Below are 24,959 nucleotides of genomic sequence, written 5' to 3'. Positions count from 1 at the left end.
CCTTCAGCTGAGGGACACTTAAAACCAGGTGGAGGCTGCATGTACACAACTTCTGCTAAATCTCCATGAAGAAATGCATTCTTCACATCTAATTGGTACATAGGCCAATCTTTATTGGCTGCTACTGAAAGAAGAACCCTGATGGAGTTATGCTTGGCTACAGGGGCAAAAGTCTCCTGGTAGTCAATGCCATACACCTGACTATACCCTTTAGCAACCAGCCGAGCTTTGTACCTTTCCACTGTACCATCGGATCTATACTTGATTGTATAAACCCATCTACATCCAATCGAGTTCTCCTGGGAAGATCAACAAGTGTCCAAGTATTGTTCTTCTCTAGAGCCACCATTTCCTCAGTCATTGCTTGCAGATCCATTTTGGATTGGATAAGGCCTCTGTGACATTTTTGGGAATAGAAGAAGACTCAAGAGCAGTGGAAAAAGCAACACCTGTAGGAGAAATGGAGTTATAGGAAACAAATCAGCTATGGGATTAGTACGGGTTCTCTTCCCCTTTCTAATAGCAATGGGAAGATCTAATTCAGAAGGAGAGGAATTACCTGACTGAAGAGGATGAGACTGAGGATGTGGATCCAAAGAGGGGTTTTGGCAGGGTCGCTTGTACCATGGTTGCTTCCCTTTTTCCTTCAACAAGCATTCACCTCTTGTGAATACACCATCTTCTTTAAATCTTATCCCCTTGTATTCCTTTTGTCTGCTAGCATCACCATCACCAATACCATCAACATCAGCATCATCCACAACATCCACTTCTTTATACTTTCCAATATCAAATAGAAATGGGGAAGTAGAGGTAGGTAAAGGAGATAGGAAGGGAATGACATCCGCATTCTGCTCATCGCTAATACTCTCCCCAACGAAATGGCGAGGGGAAGAAGAAAAAAAGGAATAGACTCAAAGAAGGTGACATCTTTGGAGAGAAATCGCCTTCGGGAAGAAGGATGGTAGCACTTATACCCTTTAGTGGAATCAGAGTAGCCTAAGAAGATGCACTTGAGAGCTTTGGGATCAAGCTTGGTGCGGGCTGATTTGTTGACATGTACATAACAAACACAACCAAAGACGTGTGGAGACAAGGAAAATACTGAGGATTGAGGAGAAAGAAGAGCCAAGGGAGATTTGGAGCCAAGGAGTGGACTTGGCATCCGGTTAATAAGAAAGGCAGCGGTAAGAAGGGCATCAGACCAGAAGGTCTTAGGCACGTGCATACCAAAGAGAAGACCCCTAGTGATTTCCAGCAAATGGCGGTTTTTGCGTTCAGCCACCCCATTTTGCTGTAGGGTGTCAACACAAGCCAGTTGATGGATGATGCCCTTATCAGAAAAGAATTGTTGGAGCCCCCCATACATGTACTCACCCCCCTTATCAGATCTAACAATTTTGATGTGAGTACCAAACTGAGTACTGATAAAGTGATAAAACTCCTTAAAAGCATCACAAACATCACTCTTTTGTTTTAACAAAATAGTCCAAGTAGACCGAGAATAGTCATCCACAAATGAAACAAAATAACGAAAACCAGATAAGGAAGTAGTAGGAGAAGGCCCCCAAACATCAGTATGAACAAGGGAAAAAGGTGCAGTAGATCTATTACCACGATAAGGATAAGATGTGCGACAATGTTTAGCAAAAATACAAGATTCACACTGAAAAACATAAGATGCAGGAAAGGAAGTAAACAAGTGGGGTAAGTGTCTCCTCATAACAACAAAAGATGGATGACCCAAACGTTGATGCCAAAGCATAACAGACTCCAAAGCACTCCGGTCGTGCCGACCACAAACATAAGCTGCAGCAGCAGATGAGCAGGTGGCGTGGCTCAAGAAGATAGAGTCCTCCTTTCTCGGGCCCCACCGCTAATAACCCTCTTTGTCTCCAAATCCTGAAAGACACAATAAGAAGGAAAGAAAGTGACACAACAATGTAAGGATTTGGTTAGGTGACTCACCGATAATAGGTTAGTAGCAAAGTCGGGAACATGAAGGACAGACTCAGGAAATAGAAGGAGTAACCCGCACATTACCCTTACCAGAGACAGAGGAAAGGGAACCATCAAGAACCCTTACCTTGTCTCCGCGTAACAAATGGAATAGGAATCATAGAATCGGACATACCAGCACGTGATCGGAAGCTCCGAGTCAATGATCCAAGTGGATGCGTAGGGGTAGCAGATGAGACCGCAGAGCCGAGGCGAAGTAGTCAACCTTCCGAGCTAGAACCGAGTGCGACCCTCCAAGGTGAGACATCAACCGACGTAGGGCTGCAATATCATCCTGTGAGAGGGAATCGGGAGCGGTCAGCGGTCCAGGTGGCTCGGACTCGGATGTCACTGAATGAGCCTTAGCTCCCCTCGCTTGCCTCCACGGGCATGAGATGAACTACCACGCATACCAGGGGCTGCCCACGAAGATCCCAAGACCGGTCCTCGGTATGTCCAAGCTTGCCACAATGGTCACATTTGTATCTCTCACGGCCTTTCCCCCACTTTTCCAGATCTTTTTGGGAACTCGAAACAAGAGCGAACCTCTCTATTGATGGTACAATATCCATAGTGGTCCTCCGGTTTCCTCACTTTGCAAATAACTCGCACACATCATCCGGAGATGGAAATGGAGACCTCCCTAAGATTTGTTGGCGAAGGGGCTCATATTCGAGTTAAGACCACCAAGCAAAATAAGGATCCTTTCCTTTTCTTGGCTCCTGTAGACTTTTGCCCGATCCTCGGCATTGGACAACTGGAGATTGGTATAATGATCATACTCCTCCCACAAGCTAATAACGAGTTGTAGTACTCGGATATACTCCTATCACCCTGTTTCATATGAATGATTTTTGGAGAATTTGATACACTTTCGTGGAATCTCCAACTCTATCAAAAATTCTGGATACACCATCCCAAATATCTTTAGCAGTCTCCTTACTCATAAATCTCCGACCTATCTCAGGTTTCATGGAAAAGATCAGCCAAGTCGACAAGGGAGTTTTCGGTCTCCCACTTGAGATAACCTCGCATCGAGTAGTAGCGGGAGCCGTGATAGACCCAAATGTACCCCAACTTCCCCTACTACGTAGAGACAACTTCACGAACGGGACCAATCCAAATAGTTGGTATTGTCCAACTTCACAACCGAGATCCGGGTGTTGGGGTTATCAAAGGAAGCCATGGTTGGGAAACCACCACTGGGCTGCCGGCTGTAATTGGTCCATCGACCTCGGAATCTTGTCCGCATGGACATAATAGGCAAATACTTCAACAATCAATATAAATTGTTTCGCAGTGGGGAGTATACTCAACCCAAAACAAGGAGACAGACCAATACAAAATATGGTCCCAAATCAACCAAACCACAAGGCTGAGGCCAAGCCTAAAAAACAGCAAGCATATGAAGAGCAAAAACTTGTATAACTGAAACCAAATTCTGCTAGTAGCCAAGAACCTTTAGTCCATAATACCCAATAAGTGTATCAAGATGTAATACTATCACATTCAGCCATCCAATACAGCAGACCTCAGAGAAGCACAAAAACAGAGCAGCCGATACCTCGCAGAAGAGAAAAAAAAGAGCAGTCCTCCGACCCTCCACCTTCAAGGGCAGTGCTCTTGGGCTTCAAAAAGCACTCCCATACGACACAAATGGGACAAGTTCCAAGGTCATCCAAGCCGCCAAAGGCGTAATCGAAACCGAGACACTCCTAGGTCAGGCGAAAACGAGCCTGGTTTCAAGTCTTCAAAAACATCTAGCAGAGAAGGCAGCATTTATTTTTCAACAACCAAGAGCTTTGGGGTCTGAAACAACACCCCTAGGCGATGCAACTCCAATAGGTCTCATGCCAAGATGTGGAGAAGAGAAGGAGAACCGAAGAAGCTTCACAGTCGGCGGTAACTCGCATCTTCCTCCATTGCTTAAGTCACCTTCAGCACTCAAACTCTCTCCAACTTAGGGAATACCACTCCCAAGATCGTAAGGAGTATAGGTTTCACATATACGCCTCCAATGGAACTCCCTTTACATTTATAGGGTTCCAAAGAGAGGAGAAGATGAGGATCGAGCTCACCGACTCTCAAACCAGAGATGTTGGCTCGATACCAAGTTGAAACTCAAAGGTAGATCGAATGCGGTAAGAGAAGAGTATACAGAAGAAGAAGAAGAAGGAGAGAAGAGATGAGAAGAAGAGAAGAGAATGGGAGAATCGATTGTGTGTGTTGAGAGTGATTCTCAACACACATATTAGCTTCATTCATTAAGTCTTCCAAATTACACAAGCCTCCCTAGGGAGGTAAGGAGAAATAAGACAATAAAGTAAAAATACAACTTAGTCATGTCTTATAACTAGACAATGACAGAACTACCCCTATACAAGATATTCTAACAACTCTAACAATAATATGGCAATGCAAGTACATAGGCACACACCACAAAACAAGATTTACGTGGTTCGGCAGTGTACCTATATCCACGGTGCAAATGACCGCTTGGCCTACGACCCAAATCCAGGGTACATACAATGCACGGTACAACATTCAGTGGAACCCACCACAAGGAGCTACAACCCCTAGTTCATGCTGCTACAACTACAAGGGAGCTCCCACCCCTAATTTTGGTAGCACCCACTCAAGGAGCACCAACCTCTACTTTCGAGCACCCACTCGATAGCCAATGATTACAAGCAAAGTGGACCATTACAATGTCCCAATAAAGTTCAAACTAGGCTAGGCATTTAATGTGGGAAATACAAACACGAGGTTACCTTCAACTAATGTTGTTTTCTCCCTTTGTGCTCCTCCCATTCACCAATGCCTCTTTGTTGCCAAAGCTTCAACCAAGTTGTCACTTGTAATTCTTAAAGCCTCTCACAAGAACCATAAACCGAGGTTCTTTTCTTCTTCTTCTCTTCACAACACAGCACAATGCTCTTCCGCTAACCAGCTTTAACTCCCCACATTCACCAATGCCTCTTTGTTGTCAGAGCTTCAACCAAGTCGTCACTTGTAATTCTTGAAGCCTCTCACAAGAACCATAACCCTAGGTTCTCTTTTTCTTCCCTTCACAACACAACCCAATGCTCTTCCATCAACCTGCTTTAACTCAACATATAGATCTTCAATCAATGTTCTTTAGCAAGCCACACCTTTCTTGAGCCTTCTTCATAAACCCTTGAGTGTCTTCTTGAGAGCACAGGACCAATCCTTCCCTCGAATACTTGGAAACAACAATGGAGCATAGAAGAATTGGGGATTCTTGGTTTAACTTCTTGGGAGCTCTCTCTCCTTCATAAACCACTCCCCTCCAGCTCAAAGACCTCTTCTTAGGTGTTTCTCTTGAAGCCTTTTGGTCTATGTCAACCCTAATCAAAATAGCCACTTAAAAGCCCCAAAATGACGTTTTCTGGGTGGAACCGGTCGACCACTTTGAGCAACCAGTGAGCCAGTTCGAGCTTAAGTTCTCTCATGAAATGCATTTGGATCCAACCGGCTAACCAGTTCCATGATCCGGAAGCCTGACCTCTGCTCTCTGAAAGGCCCCATATCTTTCTCGTCTAATCTCCAATTTACTTGATTCTTTTTCCACATGAAAGCTAACTCAAAGGGCTCAACTTTCATGTTTACACCTTCAGCTCATGTTCAATGTTAGGGTTCCAAAACTGAGGTTGAATCTGATGCATATGCAGAAACAGTGATCTATCTTTATCGTGTCTGGAGCTTCCATAAATTCCAATTGAAGGACAATTCAAAAAATCCGTGAAGTCACTACCACAACAGAAAACTTGGAGACTTCAGATTTTCTCATTTCCCCTGCATCTGGTGGTCTTCTACACATCTGGCCATTCTTCGACCTTGGCAACTGATGCAGATCCTAGTCTCCTCGAATTGAAGAAGCCACCCTAAACCTAGGGTTTTAATAGGAGCCTTAGTTTAGTTTAGTTTATTTCCATACTTAGTTTTTATTTTGTGTTTTTAATTGAATCGGGTTAAATTGGTTGCATCCAATTGGTTCAATTGGTCTAATTTAAGTGAAGTGATCCTATTGGCTAAGAGGATCTTATATCCTATTGGCTAGTAGGGAATCTTCTTTGTTTAAGTAGTTTCAGTTGTTTTTAAGTCATTAGGAATCTATTTTGAGTCTATTTCAGTTTCCTAGTCAATTTAAGTTAGCTAATAGGTTAAGGATTGGGTTAGGCCATTCCTTTTTAGTGTCTAAGTCTAATTTTGAGTCTTTTATATAAGGTTCTAAGGGGGCCAAGTATTGGACACGAATTTTAATTAATAAAAACTCAGCTTTATGCCTGTTGCCTTTGCTCCATCGTGAGTGTGCCTTGTGAGTAATATCAAGGTTGCCTTATGAGTAATATCAAGGTGAAGGGATTGGTGGATCTCCAATCGACTCCTTGCATCTTGTAGATCGGGAGATCCTTCTTCTTCTTCAAGTCAAGCTTCCTCAACTTGCTGCTATTGTAGATTTGTAGATCTGGTGAGTTGTTTGTTAATTTAGTTATTTTCTTCTTCCTCTAACCTAATCCACACCCCCCTCCTTCCATCAACCCTAATTCTCCATTAAACCTGCAACTCCTTCCTCAACTAGGACTCCCTTATAATTCCAGATTTAGCCTTCACCCTCAAACCCTACTTCCAGCCCACATTCCCTACATCACTCCCCGCACTCGACCTTAACCCTAGCCTTTAGTATTCACTCTAACCCCTCCATTCCCCCACTCCATTAAACCCTAAACCTGCATAGTAAAACCCTATAAACCTCTTTCCCAAAATCTATCCCTAAACCGTAGATCTTGCAAACAGTCCATTTTCACAAGGCCTCTAACCCGAAACCCTAGATTTCCATCCTTATCCAAATTCATCCGAACCTACACCACTAGACTCCTAAAAACCTGCACATCTTTACCAAATAAAACCCTAGCTCGAAACCCTATCCCTAAATTTCGACCTAATTAGCCAAATCTGTCCCATTCGGCAAATCCTATTACTTAACCCTATTCCCCTGGTTCCTAGTGGGACTTGTCCTACCTAGGACTACATTAGCAACCCATTCTTCACCTTTGGCAACATCACCTCATGCACTTAACTGCCTCCTCAACATGCCAGACACTTTTGGCAATTGCCAACTCAAGAGATGCCAACTGTACCAGCCATAGTTGTCATGGCGACGCCATGGCGTCCTGGCGCTGGAGAGGGCTGCATGGCGACCTACGCCATGGCGACCCTCTTTGATTTCTTCCTCCTGACTCTCTTTCCCTCTTCGATTTCTTCTTCCTGTCTTCGATTTCTTCTTCCCTCTTCGATTTCTTCTTTCCCTCTTCAATTTCTTTCGATTTCTTCTTCGATTTCTTCTTCCTGTCTTCTTTCCCTCTTCGATTTCTTTCGATTTCTTCTTTCCCTCTTCGATTTCTTCTTCGATTTCTGAATTTTCTTCTTAAAACTTGAGAAACAATAGAGAAAAAATAAAACATGGCTTGAGTATACATCTATTAACACATTAAAAATAGAGAAAATAAAAAATAAAACATGGTCGACATGCTCGCCATGGCAACGCCATGGCGGGCGACATGTCGATATATCGACGTGACACCCCTCCACCGACTTGGATCGCCGTGACGCCGTGACAACTATGGTACCAGCCCTATTGCCAACTCTCCCGCTGCACAACTCCACAGCTGTTGCACACTGCTGACACTACCACAGTTCCTCTTACTCTGCTGACTCAGCGTGTTGACAGCAATGACAAAAATACATGCTGGTATGGCCAACATTGTATTGGCTGATCAAGGATTGAAATTGGGATGTTGGATCATTCCTGACTAATATTGACTCATATCATTCCACATTGAATGATCCAACCAAAGGGTCAGCTGATCCAGTGAGAAAGGCCTAATAGCCATGATAGATTGGATCGGCCCCAGCTAATGCGGATATGGATTTGGATGATCAAACCTGAACCGATACTGATCTTTAAAACCATCTAGTACTTGATCTGTCATGAAAAAAGTTATTTTCTGTCTTTTACAGGAAATGTTTCGTTCACATATGTCAAATGTTCCATTCTTTGGTCATGTGAATTTCATGCTTTCTATGAACAATTGGATGAACACTCTCCTCTCAGTGTATATTGATGGAACCCCAGAAGCAATGGATGAGAAAAATCAAGAGAAACTCCTGATCTGAAAACCAACTCAATCAAACGAGCAACCCAAACTCAACTTGGCAATGACTTTGGAGAGAAAACAAGCAAAATATGCCTGCTGTATTGGGAAGTCTATAACCAGAAATACATGTTCTGTTTTTCCACCGTAATTTATTGCTATGAATTCAACTCAATGCCCTACTTAACAATGTGATAAAGACTCTAACTATCCCTACTATCAACCACTTAACTAGGGCAAAACAGTAAATTAGAAATAAGACTAAATTGGACTCATAATTAAAAGAAAATAAAATCTGAAAATCAGACTGATGCTACTTGTAGAAGATCATGATTTTATATGCAATTTCAACAAAGTTCACTCTCTCTTGCTGAAACATCCCTTCCTCTAGTCTCTATTAACAAAAGCGATTCAACCAAGGCCTTTTTGGCCTATCGATTTGGGCTTTATGGGTTGCTGCTACTTCTTGACATGGTGCTTTGTTTTCTGGAAGACTTCTTCAATCCTTGGTGCTCTGTTTTATGGAGAACTTCTTCAATCTGGCTCACATGTATTATATGTTAGATTTGCAGTTAATCCATGATGTTCACTTTCTTCTTTGAGTTTCTTGTATGACTTCTGTTGTTTTTGTTGATCAAATGTTGGAAAATATTGGATTATATACCCATAAAATGAGAATTCATATTCCTTCAAGAAATAGAGCCAACAATTTTGCCGTCGGTAATGTGAAAGCAGTATAACTTTTCGTCCGTGTAGAAACATAAAAGTAAGACTTTTAGTTTCTCTTGTTGTGTACCCTTTATTTTCTCTTGACATTTTGTCTAGATTATGAAACATATTGGCTTTAAGTCACATTGTTGCAGATGCCACTGCATGTTTCTGTTGCAGTCAAACATTTAATATGTTTGATAACATGAAGTCATGCATGCTGTATGTTCAGTTGTCCAATTGTGGACTTCATGCAGGACTAGCATAAGTTTGTTTCACAATTTGTGACCATGTAAATTATCTACTGGTTCTATATTGCCTTTAGGGTTTAAGAATTGTTGGATTTGATCCATCTTGCCAAGCCAAGCCGTGAGGTCTGGCCTAGGCCCAAGATTGAGTTTCTGCTTTCCTGCTTATTTTTTTTATCCTGGCCAATATGGTTTCTGCAGTTTTCCATCCCATTTTTTTTGGGATAGATTTACATTCCATCTCCTTTGTATATTATATTATGTTAATGTATGTCATGTGTCTAGGTTCAATGTATCTCTTGTGTATGTTAGGATGAATTTTATCTACCTAACATACCGTATTTGTTTTCCTTCTCTTAGCTATAAATAAAGTGGGCCTCTGTCAATTACAGACAAGCCAAATCATTCTGATATTCAACTTGGTATCAGAGCCCTAAAGCCCCAAAAAAGTTTTCTTGGTTTTTTTAGTTGAGCCACTAGTAGGGTTACCACCGCCAATCCTCAAGGCTCCGACCTCTCTAGTCAAGCATGGGAGACGAAACATGCGCTAACGCATGTCGCACCACGCGTGACCAACTGACATCACTGCTGACCTCTGCTAACCGGTGTATGTCGCACCACCACCGTCGGGCTCCCACCACCAGTTGTTAATGGCTCTACCACAGCCCTTCGGCCCTAGTGGCCCCCGTCTTCCCTGCCAGGCCTCTCGTGGCCTGTACCCATGCCACCAGGCCCCTTTGTGGCCCTTGCTCTCACCTCCAGGCCCCCAGGTGGCCACTACCACCCTACGCCAGTGTTGCTTTGCTTCTCAGCCATCACTGCCGCACCCCGCTAATGTCACCTGGACTCCAGCAGCCTTGTCATGTTTCATAGTTCATCGACAGCCCCGTTGTCTTGTCGCCCTCCATGATACATGAGCCCTTTCTTTATTTTGTTTCATCTCCGTTTTTCAAAACCCATTGCTTGTTTGTGTTTGACCCTATGGCAGAAGAAAGTAGTACCCCACCTTGGAGGGGAATTTGGGGTAGTGATGTGAGTTGTGTTGGGACTCATGGCTATAACCCCCTCTCTCCAACCAGGTCCAACAAAACTGAATGGATCTAATTACCTTGCCTGGTCCCAACCTTGTCTTTTGACTATTCAAAGGAATTATTTTTTCGGGGTACTTAACTGGTGACACCCCTATGCCCTACTAATGGCATGAAACGAAATACTTAGTTGGCCAATGATGCATTCATCATGTCTTTTCTCCTCAATTCCATTGAGCCAACAATTAGTTATAGCTTCGTTCTTATGAATTATGCAAAGGAATTATGGTTCGAGAGACTACTCAGAAGGATTAATGTAGTCCTAGGTAGGAGTAGTCCCACTAGGAACCAGGGTAATAGGATCACCTAACAAGGCTGGCCGATTGGGATAGCTTAGGCTAATTAGGGCAGAAATTAGGGTTAAGTTAGGTTTAGGTTAGGGTTGCCTTATATGGTAATGATAGGCAGGTGTAGGGAAGTCTAATGGTATAGGTTTTATGATGTTTGAGTGAATGGAAGTAAGTTAGATGAGTTGGACAGCAAGATAAGGTTACTGGAGACAATTCCTAATACAGGTAGGAGTAGGGGATTCTAGGGTTTAGGGTGGTGGGGGTTTGATGAAACTTGGATCGAGTGTCAATAATGATGTAAGGGATGTATGTTGAAAGTTTGGTTTGAAACTAATGGACAAATTTGAAGTTATAGAGGAATCCTAGTTAGGGTAGGAGTGAGAAGAAGAAGGTTTAAACAAAGTTCAGATTCAAACTTACTGGATTTGAAGAGATCTTCAATGGCAACAGCTTTGAAGATGAACAATGGGGTCTCCCGATCTTCGCGATGCAAGGAGATAAGTAGCAGCCCTCCCGATCTTCACTATGCAAGGAGTCGATTGGAGATCCACCAATCCCTTCCACCTTGTTATTACTCACAAGGCAACCTTGATATTACTCACAAGGCACACTCACGATGGAGCAAAGGCAGCAAGCATAAAGCTGAGTTTTTATTAATCAAAATTCGTATGTAATGCTGGCCTCCCTTACAAACTTATATAGAAGACTCAAAAATAGACTTAGACACTAAAAAGGAATGGCCTAACCCTATCCCTAACTTATTAGGTAACTTAAACTGACTAGGAAACTAGAATACTAAAGGAAATAGACTCAAAACATGGTTTGACTTATAGAGTCCTAATCCAGCCCAACTTACATCACATGACCACTTAACCAAGTCACATGATCACTTAAATTGAACCAATTGGATGCAACCAATTTGAACCGGTTCAATTAAAAAAAACATAAAAATAAACTAAGTATTGGGCTAATCCCGCATGCAACCTATATACCCATATTTTAGGCCCATAAAAGTGGCTTATTACAATAGAAACCTATGGGATCACAGGGCCAACATGTATGTAACCCAACCCTAGACTTATTCCTAATGAAATAAGCCCTATTTGGTGATGAATCTGCATCAACTCTCCTCAACTTAAAAAAATTCGTCCTCGAATTTTGTAGTGATGAGGGGGAATCAACATGTGATCAACAGCTTTGACCATCCCCAAACAAAATTCTAGTGAAGCAGGAACATTGGGGATAAAATCTTCAAGGCGTGGAGCTTTCTCTTCAAAGAACCATGGTGGCATAACAAAATCTATGTGTTCGTTTTCTGAATGAGCAGCAACTGTGAATGTCCTGCCCGTAGAGTCTTTAGTGTTAGCAACCTTAGCATCTAATACTTGAGACACAAGCTCCACCTCTTAAAAAACAGCATCTTGAATGCCAATAATTTCTTGTGGAGTACTCTCAACCACCTCTTCATCTTCTGCTGTTTCATCTTTTTCTACTTTGGTTTCTTCGACATTGACCACATCAGTAGGGTCTTCTACATGTCGACTTTCCTTCTTTGAAGCTATAGGGGCTGGCTCTTTCTTTTCATCACAATTCACTGCCACTTCAGCTTTATCTTTAACTTGTGCTCTCTCGACTTCCTTTGGTATTGGAAATTTGTATTCAGCCGCTATTTTAATACTGGTGAAGTTAGATTTCCCACACTCTTCAACTTGCAAATGGAATCTCATTGATGGAGGCTTCAAGTTGTCTTCAGATTTGGAGGCCTTTTGGTGGTGATGTTGTCGATAGGAATTTAAGTTACCTTGTTGTAGAGCTCTGAACGTTCATGGGAAATATTTCTTACTCAGATCTTATTTCATCTCTGCCCATGTAACAGGTTCTCTACCACGGTAGTCAGGACAATCCATCTGGGTTCTCTACCAATTATGTGCTAGTCCCACTAGCTTGGTATGTGCTAGTCTCATTTTCTTATGCTCAGGCAAATCATACCAATTAAAATAATCATCTAAAGCAGCTAACCAATCACAAAATACCTGTGGATCTGGTCTGCCATCAAAGTCTCTCAACTCATACGCCTCTGAAGGTCTATGGCGTCTCATGTAGTCTCTGTATCCTTTGTTCCTATTTTCACTATGATCTCTGTACCTTTCTCTGTCTTCTCTGTATTGATCTCTTCCTGGGGCTCTTTGTACTACCGAATTAACTTGATATTTGTCCTTTTCTAGGGGATTGTTGCTGTCCCTATAAGGGGTAGTCCTCTTCTCTTCCAATTGTGTCACCTTTTCATTCAACTTCTGTAGCATCTCCGTTATAGCAGCCATAGGGTCAGGTGGAGGGGACAGAACTGGATTGCCATGTACATCCATGACTCTGATACCAATTAATGTAGTCCTAGGTAGGAGTAGTCCCACTAGGAACCAGGGTAATAGAATTACCTAACAAGGCTAGCCGATTGGGATAGCTTAGGCTAATTAGGGCAGAAATTAGGGTTAAGTTAGGTTTAGATTAGGGTTGCCTTATATGGTAATGATAGGCATGTGTAGGGAAGTCTAATGGTATAGGTTTTATGATGTTTGAGTGAATGGAAGTAGGTTAGATGAGTTGGACAGCAAGATAAGGTTACTGGAGACAATTCCTAATGGAGGTAGGAGTAGGGGATTCTAGGGTTTAGGGTGGTGGGGGTTTGATGAAACTTGGATCGAGTGTCAATAATGATGTAAGGGATGTATGCTGAAAGTTTGGTTTGAAACTAATGGACAGATTTGAAGTTATAGAGGAATCCTAGTTAGGGTAGGAGTGAGAAGAAGAAGGTTTAAACAAAGTTCAGATTCAAACTTACTAGATTTGAAGAGATCTTCAATGGCAACAGCTTTGAAGATGAACAATGGGGTCTCCTGATCTTCATGATGCAAGGAGTCGATTGGAGATCCACCAATCCCTTCCACCTTGATATTACTCACAAGGCACACTCACGATGGAGCAAAGGCAGCAAGCATAAAGCTGAGTTTTTATTAATCAAAATTCGTATGTAATGCTGGCCTCCCTTACAAACTTATATAGAAGACTCAAAAATAGACTTAGACACTAAAAAGGAATGGCCTAACCCTATCCCTAACCTATTAGGTAACTTAAACTGACTAGGAAACTAGAATACTAAAGGAAATAGACTCAAAACATGGCTGGACTTATAGAGTTCTATTACATTAGAAACCCATGGGATCAAAGGCCCAACATGTATGTAACCCAACCCTAGACTTATTCCCAATGAAACAAGCCCTATTTGGTGATGAATCTGCATCAAGGATTCGTCTCTTACATCCTATTATGTTGCTCTGATTGCTCTCTGGCAACAACTGGATTTCTATCACCCTGTTCGCATGGCATGTACTACTGATGTCGCTACTTTTCAAAAAGAGCGTGAAATGGAACAAGTCTATGACTTTCTAACTTGTCTGAATCCAGAGTATGACTAGATTCGCGTTTAGATTCTTGGACGGGATAAGTTTCCCACCCTTCTTCAAGCTTATAACCTGCTTCAACATGAAGATCGCCATCATTCTATTATGATGCCATCCATTGTGTTGCCTCGCTCGGCTCTGGTTTCTACACCATAAATGGGGAGCCTTTTGCTCCTAAGGTACCTTCCAGTACTAGAGAACCAGTCAAATGTGACTACTGTGGCAAACCCTGTCATACCCGTGAGACATGTTGGAAACTACATGGTCGCCCTAAAGGGGGTCATGGTGGGAAATAGAGTTTTACTCGCTACTAGGCACATCTCATTGAGCCTATTGATACTTCTCAGCTTGGACTACCAGCTTCTACGTCTGCTTTTGTAGCACCCTTCTCTTCGGATCATTTATTGGCACTATAACACATGATGTCTCAGCTTGGGACTACTCCTTCTATGCCTAGCGTTGCCTCTACTTCCAATCTTGCTCAGTCAAGTATTTTTCATGTCTCTTGTTCTAGTCTGTCCTGTCTCCTGGATTTTGAAGCTTCTGATCATATGACTAGTTCCTCTGACCTTTTTTGTTCATGCCTCCCTAGTTTGGGTAAGGACAAAGTTTGTGTGGCAGATGGATCTTTATCCTCCATTTTTGGTAAAGGTTCCATTAAATTTTCTCCAAATATGTCCTTATCACCTGTTTTACATGTGCCTAACCTGTGTGCCAACTTGCTCTCTATTTACCGTGTCACGGTTGAACTTAATTGTTGCGATTCATTTTATTCTACCCACTGTATTTTTCAAGATCTGGTGATGTGAGCAACGATTGAATATGGTAGGGTGCGAGACGGCTTGTACCACCTGGATCCGGGTCCTCCTACGCTTACTCCCCTATTCACTACTCATAACCTTCGGGTTAATAGTGTTCTCTAGTAAATACACCGCTGGCACCAACGCCTCGGTCATCTTTCATTCCGTACTTTGAGTTTAATGTTCCCTGTTTTAATAAAGGGTTGTAGCCCAATACCTTTCATTATGAAAGTTGTGAGTTGGCTAAACATATCCGCACTTCTTATTCCCCAAGTTTAAATAAAAGTGAAATTTCATTTTTTGTTATTCACTTGGATGTGTGGGGACCCTCTCGCTCCCTTTTCTTTACCATGAATGTTCCGAAGTATTATTGGGGGAATGTTGTCCTCACTGCAACCTATCTTATAAACAGGGATCCTTCCAGTGTTCTGGACTTTAAAACCCCTGTTAGTCTTCTTCCAAATCTTTCCTTGGCCTCCCATCTTCCTCCTTGGGTGTGTTTGTTTTTCTTACAACTCCACACCCTTGACCCTCCCGATCCAAACTTGATCCCCAGGCTTTCCATTGTGTCTTCCTTGGGTATTCTGGCTCCCAGAAGGGTTACAATTTACAAATGCTATCATCCTCCCTCCCATCATCTATATGTTAGTTGTTACCAACTTACCATAGATGTTACCTTCCATGAATCTAAACCTTACTATTAGTCATCTCTCAAGGGGGAGAGTATATTGCCAGAGACTCCTTCAAGCCCTTTTATTGACATTGTTCGTATTAAGAGGGAGAGACCTCAAGTTGATAACAGTGGGGGAGGATGCTCGGAAAAAAGGACTTGCTTACATAGTCCAGGCGGAAGGATTACACAAAAGAGCCTGTGACCGACCTACTATGTCCAACGACATGACCTGATCCTGATCCACCTCCTTCACCTCCCGCTGGTACTAATGACCTTGAAATCCCTATTGCTATTAGGAAAGGAGTTAGAGCATACTAAACATCCCATTTTTACCTTTATTTCCTATGTATCCATGTCTTCATCCTATTGGGCCTGTGTTTCCTCCGTATCTTTAGTTATGCCGCAGGGATGGAAAGATGCTATGCCAGAGGAAATGCAGGCTCTTAAAAAAGTATTGGTACTTGGGAACTTGTTCCCCATCCAAATGGAAAGAAGCTAATGGGATGTAAGTGGGTGTACACCGTGAAGCATAAGGCAGATGGAACCATTCAACGATGTAAAGCAAGGTTGGTTGCCAAGGGCTTTACACAAACTTATGGCATTGATTATCAGGACACTTTGGCTCTTGTTGCGGAAATGAATTCGGTTTGTGCACTCTATCATGTGCTACCAATTTAGGCCGGAATCTCCAACAGTTAGATGTCACGAATGGCTTCCTGGATGGTGACTTGGAAGAGGAGGTGTACATGGACATTCTTCCGTGTTTTGAAACATCTTCTACAGCAGGGAAGGTGTGCCGGCTAAAGAAATCTCTCTATGGACTTAAGCAATCTCCTCGGGGTTGGTTTGGGCGTTTCGTGAAGGCTATGCAGGAATTTGGTTACAACTTACAAGCAAAGCCAAGCTGATCATTCCTTGTTCATCAAGTATGGAGATGGTAAGGTCACTGCTCTCATTGTGTATGTTGATGATATGGTAGTGACAGATAGTGATGAGGCTGAAATCTCCAAGATAAAGACTCAATTAGCAAGGGAATTTGAGATTAAAGATTTGGGACCTCTCTGATATTTCCTTAGAATAGAAGTTGCCCCCGATCTAGCAGGGGTATCTTTATTTCCCAGAAGAAGTATGTCCTAGATCTTCTCAATGAGACAGGAATGTTTGGATGCAAGCTAGCTAACTCTCCTATTGAGGTCAATCATAATCTCAGCAGCAAGGGTGGTGACCCAGTAGATAGAGAGAGTTATTAGAGATTAGTTGGGAGATTGATATACCTCTCTCATACCCAGCCAGATATTGCATACACAATACAAATTATCAACCGATTCTACATGATCCAGACTGCACATCTCGAGGCAGTATACAAAATTCTGAGATATTTTAAATCAGCCCCTTGAAAAGGTATCCTATTTTCCAACAATGACAATCTAAAGTTGGAAGCTTTTACGGATGCTGACTGGTCTGGTTCTATTGATGATCGGTGTTCTACCTCAGGGTACTGTACTTTCCTTGAAGTGAATCTAATCACCTGGAGAAGCAAGAAGCAATTAGTAGTGTCTAGATCAAGTGTAGAAGCAGAGTACCAGGCAATGGCACAGGGAGTCTATGAGCTTGTGTGTCACAAAGTGTTACTCAGTGATTTGGGAGTAACTGTTACAAAACCTATGAGACTATACTGTGATAACAAGGCAGCAATCAGCATGGCTCACAATCCGGTCCAGCATGACAGGACCAAACATTTGGAGATTGACCGAAACTTTATCAAGGAGAAACTCGAACAAGGTATCATTTGTATTCCTTTTGTCACCATGGAAAATTAGTTGGCTGATGTGTTCGCAAATGGTTTACATTGTAAGGTGTTTCATCATATTGTATGCAAGTTGGGCATGAGAGACATATATGCACCAACTTGAGGGGGGGAGTGTTCTATCTCGTGTGTATGTTAGGATGAATCATCTCTACCTAACATACTTTATTTGTTTTCCTTCTCTCATCTATAAATAATGTGAGCCTCTGTCAATTACAGACAAGCCAAATCATTCTGATATTCAACTTGTTATTCTTTTGTTCACTCAGAAGACTGAATTCCCAGCTATTTTTCATAAGGGCTGATGTTCTTTGTGCCCCAGCGCAGCCTGCACCCAGACACATGGGCTGCGTATTCAGGGGGCCAGGGTGGTCATTTCGCCCACCCCCAAGTGTCTGGCTGTAGCCTGCGCCCTCGGCACAGAGAGCATTTGGCCTTTTCATAACTATAAAAATTTTGGGCTATGGATCTTTGGTCATCAACTTTGTGGGAAATTGAGGGCATAAACTCAATTTTTTTACATCTTTATATACTTTGTTTTCTAATTTACCTGCGTTATTGGTGCAATTGGATTAACCTAAGAATAGGTTCAGTCGTTCAGACACAGCCCACAGGATAGGAATGCAGTGACAAGTTAGGAAACCAGATTAATCTTAATATCCAAGACTCCGATCTGAAACAAAATCTGGTTGAGCATACCCCTTAAAAAGCATATCAAATTCCCAAAAACTGAAGATATTCCAATGACTGACTGAAACAAAATCTGGTTGAGTGTAACCCTTAAACAGCATATCAAATTCACCAAAACTGAAGATAATCCAACGACTGATGTTGTACTATGGATCAATTCCAGAATTAGAAACTCTAGGTTCTATTTTTTAGGAACCCAGGTATCTCTAAATCTGCAGATCAGATGTTAACCAATTTCAGATCGAAGGACACTGCTAGGGGTGAGAATAGCTCCTCTAAATTAGGAGCAGATTTGATGGACAGATCTTTAATTACAACAATCTTCATGTCTGACTGAAGAATTTAGAAATAGAGTATCGCAGGATGAGATAATGTCTGATTTCAGACATGTAAGACCCTTTTCATTCAGCCAATAGAGTAATTAACTCTGCACAGAAAAAATAGGGACTCTTAGTCTCGATAGTAATAAGTAATCAAAACAGAATCAATTACTGCAGCCATGGAAATAGACCAGTTTAAGTTAGCTGGACTCTTCATACAATAGAGGAGATTCACTCAAAACAGACTTCTTTAAATGGTACCCAATAGGTAGTTGCTACAAGAGGGAGATCAAGGATAGAACACTGAAATAAGCTATCCTTAGGAATAATTTCAGATTAGAAATACAGCAGGAAATAAAAAACAAGAAGAACAAGGAGGAGGATATGTTGGTTTCCCATCAACTGCAAAGAAAGGCCTCTCACCAGTCTCCCTACCTGGAGTCCCACCGGATCTACTGTCTCTCACAACCAGAACATTGCATACACATGCAGTAATAATTCACCAAAAATCCATCCCCATGTGTGGGCTTTTCTTTATTTATAAAGTGAAGCATCATTACAAAATTAGAAACTCTTCATACCTAAGGAAAAGTTAATAAAATAGAATTTTCTCGAACTTACAAGAAATAACAACTAGGAGACTTAAAGACTAAGTCAACTTAATAACTGTGAAGCTATAATAAAGAACCACAAAATAGAAGCCCACAATTTAGTAGAGCTTATAATATTGCTGGAATATCTCAAACTGAACCCTCCACGCAAGTAAGGACTAGCTCAATGGGAGTTGGGCTGGCTGCACTGACTAAACTCTGTGGACTTGGGCTGGTCTTTCTTCTCTTCCACCTCCTTTGATCTACATCATAATTCAAAAGTCGACCTCAAACCAGGGAAACCAGCGGGAGATCGATTGCGGCAGGATCAGTACAATAAAAGGAACAAAATTAAATAACTGAAACTCCTGTTATTGCTGTTTTACTATTACATATCAAGGAGATCATAGAGGGTAAAGAAAAAAAGAATAAAGGGATATAGAAGGGGGTATAGGATCAGCTCTCTCAGCCCATCATCCTCTCACCCAGGGCCTCTCACCCACGGTCTCTCATCATTGCCGCGTCTCACAGCTTCAACCATAACTCTTTTCTCTTCAATCTCTGTCTTCTTCTGCTCAGCCTCATACTCATATTTATAATAACCCAATTGCAAAGCAACCCAGTTCCAATCTAATTAAGAAACTAAAGAGTCCTAAAAAGGAAACTACTAATTCGTAAAACCTGTAAAATAGAAACTTCCTATAAAATCTAGCCAAACACTTATTTTAGATAACAAAATAAAAATAGTAACAGGCTGAAATTAGAAACTTAAGCCTACTTTCTAAATATGAAAATAGAAACTAAACTTTGGCAGCATTAGGATAGAAGCTTTCTCCACTTGATTGGCCCACAAGATCTTCTAAAAAGCATCCCCGCTCAAGGCAAATATGGGCTGTGACACTGTTCATGTGAAAAGTACCGTGAACAGTGCTTGGTCTTTTTTTCTTCATATTTCGATGTACATCACGTCAATTATATTGTTAATCACTGATCAGGTCCATATTCTGTCATAAAGCAGAGTTGGGCATTTATAACCCTTCCCCTCCTAGGGGTGTCTACTTTTATTGCTTGCCTGTCAGCCGGTTGCTAACTTTGACTCGCGTCTTCCTTTTTGTTAAATCGAGTAAATTCCTCTGATGAGATGCAGTTGGTTCTTTTAATTCCATATGTTGGTTACTTGTTTTATCGAGTTCATTCATGAAAGCAGATCATCAGTTAAAATCCAATCGTAAATGGAAAATGAAGAAATCTGATACTGTTGTTTCTTATACTATGGTTATACCTGTTTGGATCAGGTCAAAATTTCCTTAACTGTAATTTTTGAGAAATATATTAAGGAAATTGATACGCACTTCCATATGATTAAGTAGCTGGAGATTTATATGTATGGATGGATGGCATCTGCACGTGTTTCTGATAAAACTCATACTGAGTGATAAAACTAGTATTTTAATAGGATTGAGTTCATTTTCTCAGGTAGACGGTTCTATAGGTCACTGGCATTCATCAACATGTTAAAATGTTTTCTGGATGCCTAATTTTGTTTGATGCTCTTGTTTTATCCATGTAATTAGAAAGTTTTTGTTAATGCAATTCATTGGAATTCGCTTTTTGAGGAATGTCCCAATACTTGGGTTCATCAAATACACCTCAATTTACTTTAAGACAAGTAAAGATGTGCACTTAGAGGATGCACTTGGTGTGAGTGGTTGATACCAAGCAGTTACTCAATGAAAGTTTTTAAACTTCCAATTGAGCAAAACCTGTGGGACACTTGAGATCCTTTGGGGTTGAGATGGGTGTTTCCTTGTGGCATGAGATCCATAGGATAAAGTGACTTAGTCTATTTGGGTTTGATTTTGTTTGTTTTCAATTTCTCTTATTTTGGCTGCAATTACATTGTAAAAAATTGTGTTTAATAGTTGAGTTTATTTAATGTGTTATTTTGACTAACTCTTGGTTGGCCATCATTCATATTTTTACTTTAAATTATGTTATTTAATTTAGACTCTTATCAGTTTAATTAGTTTGGGTATATTGCTGTTATTCTTTCGTAGCTCTAATCACGGGGTCAAATCTGAAAACCACTTATTCTGCTTGTATTTTGGTGGTGTAAAGAGTGTTTCTGGTACCTATCCAATGAACTGTTGGTGTTGCAAAACCAATGTCATTTTAGATAGATATGGCCAAATTATTGAAAAGTTAATTGGCTATGAATAGGATTTTTATTGTTGGGAAATATAATTCAATTAGAAGTCAAAGACATGGTCTTGGTTAACTTAAATAGGATAAACATATTTCTAAATTTGCTTTTGGGTTTTATTGGGAAGGAAGAAAGGCTGGGTAGTCATTTCCCTACTTATAAATACCTTCACATTTTATGGAGTGGGCTGATTTTGGGTTAGAAAGAAAAATTATTCTAGTATATTTCCATATTTTGAAGTGGATTTCTTTTAGGGAGAGGGATAGATGCACCATCCGTGTATGGTAAAATAGTGTGCAGCACCATGGGCGATGGGGTACCATACAGGAGGGGCAATGGGTCATTTCAAAAGAGGGGGGGGGGGGAGAGAGAGACACACACACAGTAGGCGCTAGCTTACAGTACACCGGTGGTGTGCCCAACCTTTTCCCTTTCTTTTATTTTCACTCAATGAGGATTTTGACTTTTGCCATGGATTACATAATTGGAATTTTTTCCTTCTTTGATTTATAGCTGTTTAGCTCCGTTCAATATATCTAATTGCTATTTTTATACTTCTGTGATGATACACAATCCTTGTTTGGTCTTACTTTGAACTTTAACCGAGGGTTTCCCTTTAATGGGCTGCATGTGTAGTCTTAGCTTCACTGAAAAGACTCTTTTGATTGCATATTCATCTGCATTTGCAAACCTATCTGAAGTTGCATGGGCAACATCAGTCATGACTACTACCATGTAACAATTTAATACGCATTAACGGTACTTTATCTTAGAAGCATAGTTATCAAGGCGTCGCCAAGGCGATGCCTAGGTGTCCAGACTCCTTGGTCACCTTGGCCGCCTTGCTGGTGTCGCCTTGATTTTAGACCCTCTCCAACACCATGGTCGCCTTCCCGCCTTGATAACTATGCTTAGAAGTCCATTATATGCACTGTTTATTTATTCCCATCTGGCTAAGAATTCTTTTTTTCAATTTAATTGTAACAGTATTTGTAATTTGTGCTTGTGTGTTATTTTATTAGGAAACAGGTTTAAAACTTGTTATTGGCATCACTAACAAACTCCCCCCCCCCCCCTCCCCTCCACTCTAAAAAAAAAAATTCCCTTTGAAAGGTGTACTTGATACTTGATGAATTCATCCTTGCTGGGGAGCTCCAAGAAACTAGCAAGAAGGTACGTATGCCTTTTCCCAACACTATGGCACATGGTTGCCAATACACTAATTCCTCTTTCCCCAAAAAATAGAAAGCACATACCACCAAACACAGAGTGGGACCCTCTTGTCTGCATATGCTGTGTCTAGCTTGGAAGGCCTCATAAGTTATTACTTGTTTAGCCTTAAACCCATATTTCTGTTCCCACCTTATTTTCTTTTAAGGAACTTAATATCTTGATCTTACAGAAATGAAAAAATTTGGGTTTCTTTATTTATTTATATGACTGCTGTCCATTTCTTACCTTTGGCCATGGTGTGATGGCTCCCAACACGGGCAATGTTGTTTATTGCCATATGCTTTTTTCTGGAGCTGTGTTACTACTGTGTTCAATCATATCCATGGGCCCCTTTTCTTGCACTACTGTTTGTTTTTGACAATGTAGACTTGATTATAGCCGTTTAGGGATTGAGGAATCAGCAATTGTAATTACTATACATATTGCAGGCAATCATAGAGAGAATGGGTGAGTTGGAGAAGCAAGAGTGAGCTGATTGTGCTAAGGAATTCACGGATCTTGCCTTGGTCTTAGTTCCTTGTTTGGTTCGCTTCTGTTCATCAAATTTCAAAAGTTGTTTCCTTCCAAGCCTTGTAACAATGAATGAGAAGAAGAACGAGATGAAACTGTCTTCATTTCCCTCCATTTTCTTTTCCATTGTATTGTGAATTGTGGTAATTGGTGTATTCCTTCTTCAAAATTAATGAGTACCAAATTTCTTATACGTGTGTGTTAATATTTCCTATATTCCAAATTTCTGATGATTCTTGTAATTCCATTTGTATCTTGTGTTTTTGTATGCGGAACGGAAAACATTCTATGGAGTGCTTTAGTTTAACTTTAAAGGGCTTCTTGGTACCCAATTACCTGGTACAATGGTTACCTAAAATGGCTTTATTTTATGAATCCAAAGTACTATGAAAGAGTACCATAAAAAAAAGGGGAAATTTCTTAGATCTACTAGCTAAAAAAATTAATTACAGGATAAGTGTGTTTTAAATTATTTTACATTCATTAGTCTTAATTTTAAAAAGATTTACTTAATACGCAGAGTTAGTTATTGGTCATGCCACCTAAGAAGAAAAGCCTAGTGAACTTCCAAAATTACCCCAACTTCACTTTAGCCGCACTCTTTGGCTTCTGTTCACCCTTGAACTCTGCAACTCACACGTTGTTGTGCCATCTCTGTATCTCTCACTGAACTCATCGACGTTCCCTCAAGAATAACAGAGAAGAGCTTTCTCATTAGTTCTTCAGCCTTCATAAGCCAGTCAAGCGTACATGTTGTGGAGTTATAAACCACAGGCCAAATCGTTTTTGTGTCCAAATTTACAAATTTGAAAAGAAAAAAAAAGAAAAAGAAATTAAAACCCCAAACAAGCTACATGCAAAATTTGGAGAAGAACGCAAAACAGGGGATTTACACTAAAAGGCCTCACCAAAGTTACTTATTGCTCAACGTATATTCTATCTAAACCATACAAGAGAATAAAAACATGAAATGAAATAAAAAATCCAAAAAAAAAATAAAAAATAAAAAATCTGATCAAAAAATCATCTAGATTGAAGAGGACGAGGGATAATGACCGGAATCCGTCCAGATAGTGTTGGAAAACTTGAGGCAGCATCAACCCATCATCACGACCATCATGATCACGACTCTGTTATGGATTTATGAAATAACCCATCTATTGATGACCATCAAAAAGTAGAGAAAACGATGTAGAAGATGGAGAAGAAAGTGAAGATTGCAAACCAGCAACAAGGTGAAGAATATAACATCTGCTCTAACAGACTCGTGGGCTGTAAAATCTAGAGAGCTCTGAAGCAACTATCAATATTCATTGTAATCCCTCGTTAAGTAAGAAGTCTAACTAATGCTAAAGCACTTGAGACTACATAAATTGCTTATGCGTTTGAGAAGAAGGCAAAAGGGTCGCTGGAGAATCCAAAATGGTCAACTTGAAGCTGGAGAAATGGGCGTTGGAGGACTCAATCTAACGTTTTTTTGGAAGTTAAACTTTTCCTCTGAATGTAAGAGCAGCTTCATCGTAAGCTCTGACAGTTGCTCCTGCTGTATGGAAGGTCCCTAAACAAAGAATCCCTTGCAAGTTGCAACTTTCTGTGGGTCCCTTATTTCTACTGCCTATTTGCCCCATGGCCTTTGTCTCACTCTTCTGTATCTTCTCCTCTTCTCTCCCTCTCCTTCTCCATAAGAAGTTCTATCTTCTATGATAGTGGTAATGGATGCTGCTGCAGTAGTTGCTGTCAAAGAGCTCTAACCTTCTTCTTTCACTATAAAGAAGAAAATATGAGAGAGAGACATCTAGAACACCCTTTCTTGTTATCTCTAAAGTTGGGCAGTGCTACAGTGGATACGGTAAGATCCAGAAGGGAAGTAACAACAAATAAAATGGGATAATTCGATATTGTTCAATCTAGTACAAGTGAAGGGTTGGTTTTCTTATTGTCGGAATTTATACTAGTATTTAGATTCTAGAATTAATAGCTTATCAAAGTAATATGTCGCCTCTAGTTTCTACGTTTACACCCTGCACATTTTACTGGGTTAAAATGATGACGAAGAACTAATGAGAATCTCTTCTCTATTACTTGAGGGAACGTCGGTGAGTTCACACACACACACACACACACAGTTGCAGAGGTCAAGGGTGAATAGAAGCCGAAGAGTGTGGCT

At 40.9% G+C, this 24,959-nt stretch overlaps 1 protein-coding gene across 1 annotated transcript in view; it reads left to right on the top strand.

Annotated features, from left to right (window-relative positions):
* LOC122662752 (AP-2 complex subunit sigma) overlaps nt 1-23,034 on the top strand; it is a 28,683-nt gene extending 5,649 nt beyond the window's left edge. The window contains exons 5-6 of the mRNA XM_043858474.1: nt 22,163-22,222; nt 22,711-23,034. Of these exons, the coding sequence (XP_043714409.1) occupies nt 22,163-22,222; nt 22,711-22,752 (102 nt within the window). The 3' untranslated portion in view covers nt 22,753-23,034. The remainder of the gene's footprint in view (nt 1-22,162; nt 22,223-22,710) is intronic.
* Nucleotides 23,035-24,959: the final 1,925 nt, after the last annotated feature.

The sequence above is a fragment of the Telopea speciosissima genome, chromosome 5 (assembly GCF_018873765.1).
Source record: "Telopea speciosissima isolate NSW1024214 ecotype Mountain lineage chromosome 5, Tspe_v1, whole genome shotgun sequence".
In the NCBI taxonomy this organism is placed as follows: Eukaryota; Viridiplantae; Streptophyta; class Magnoliopsida; order Proteales; family Proteaceae; genus Telopea; species Telopea speciosissima.
This window is presented reverse-complemented; position numbering and strand designations above follow the sequence as displayed.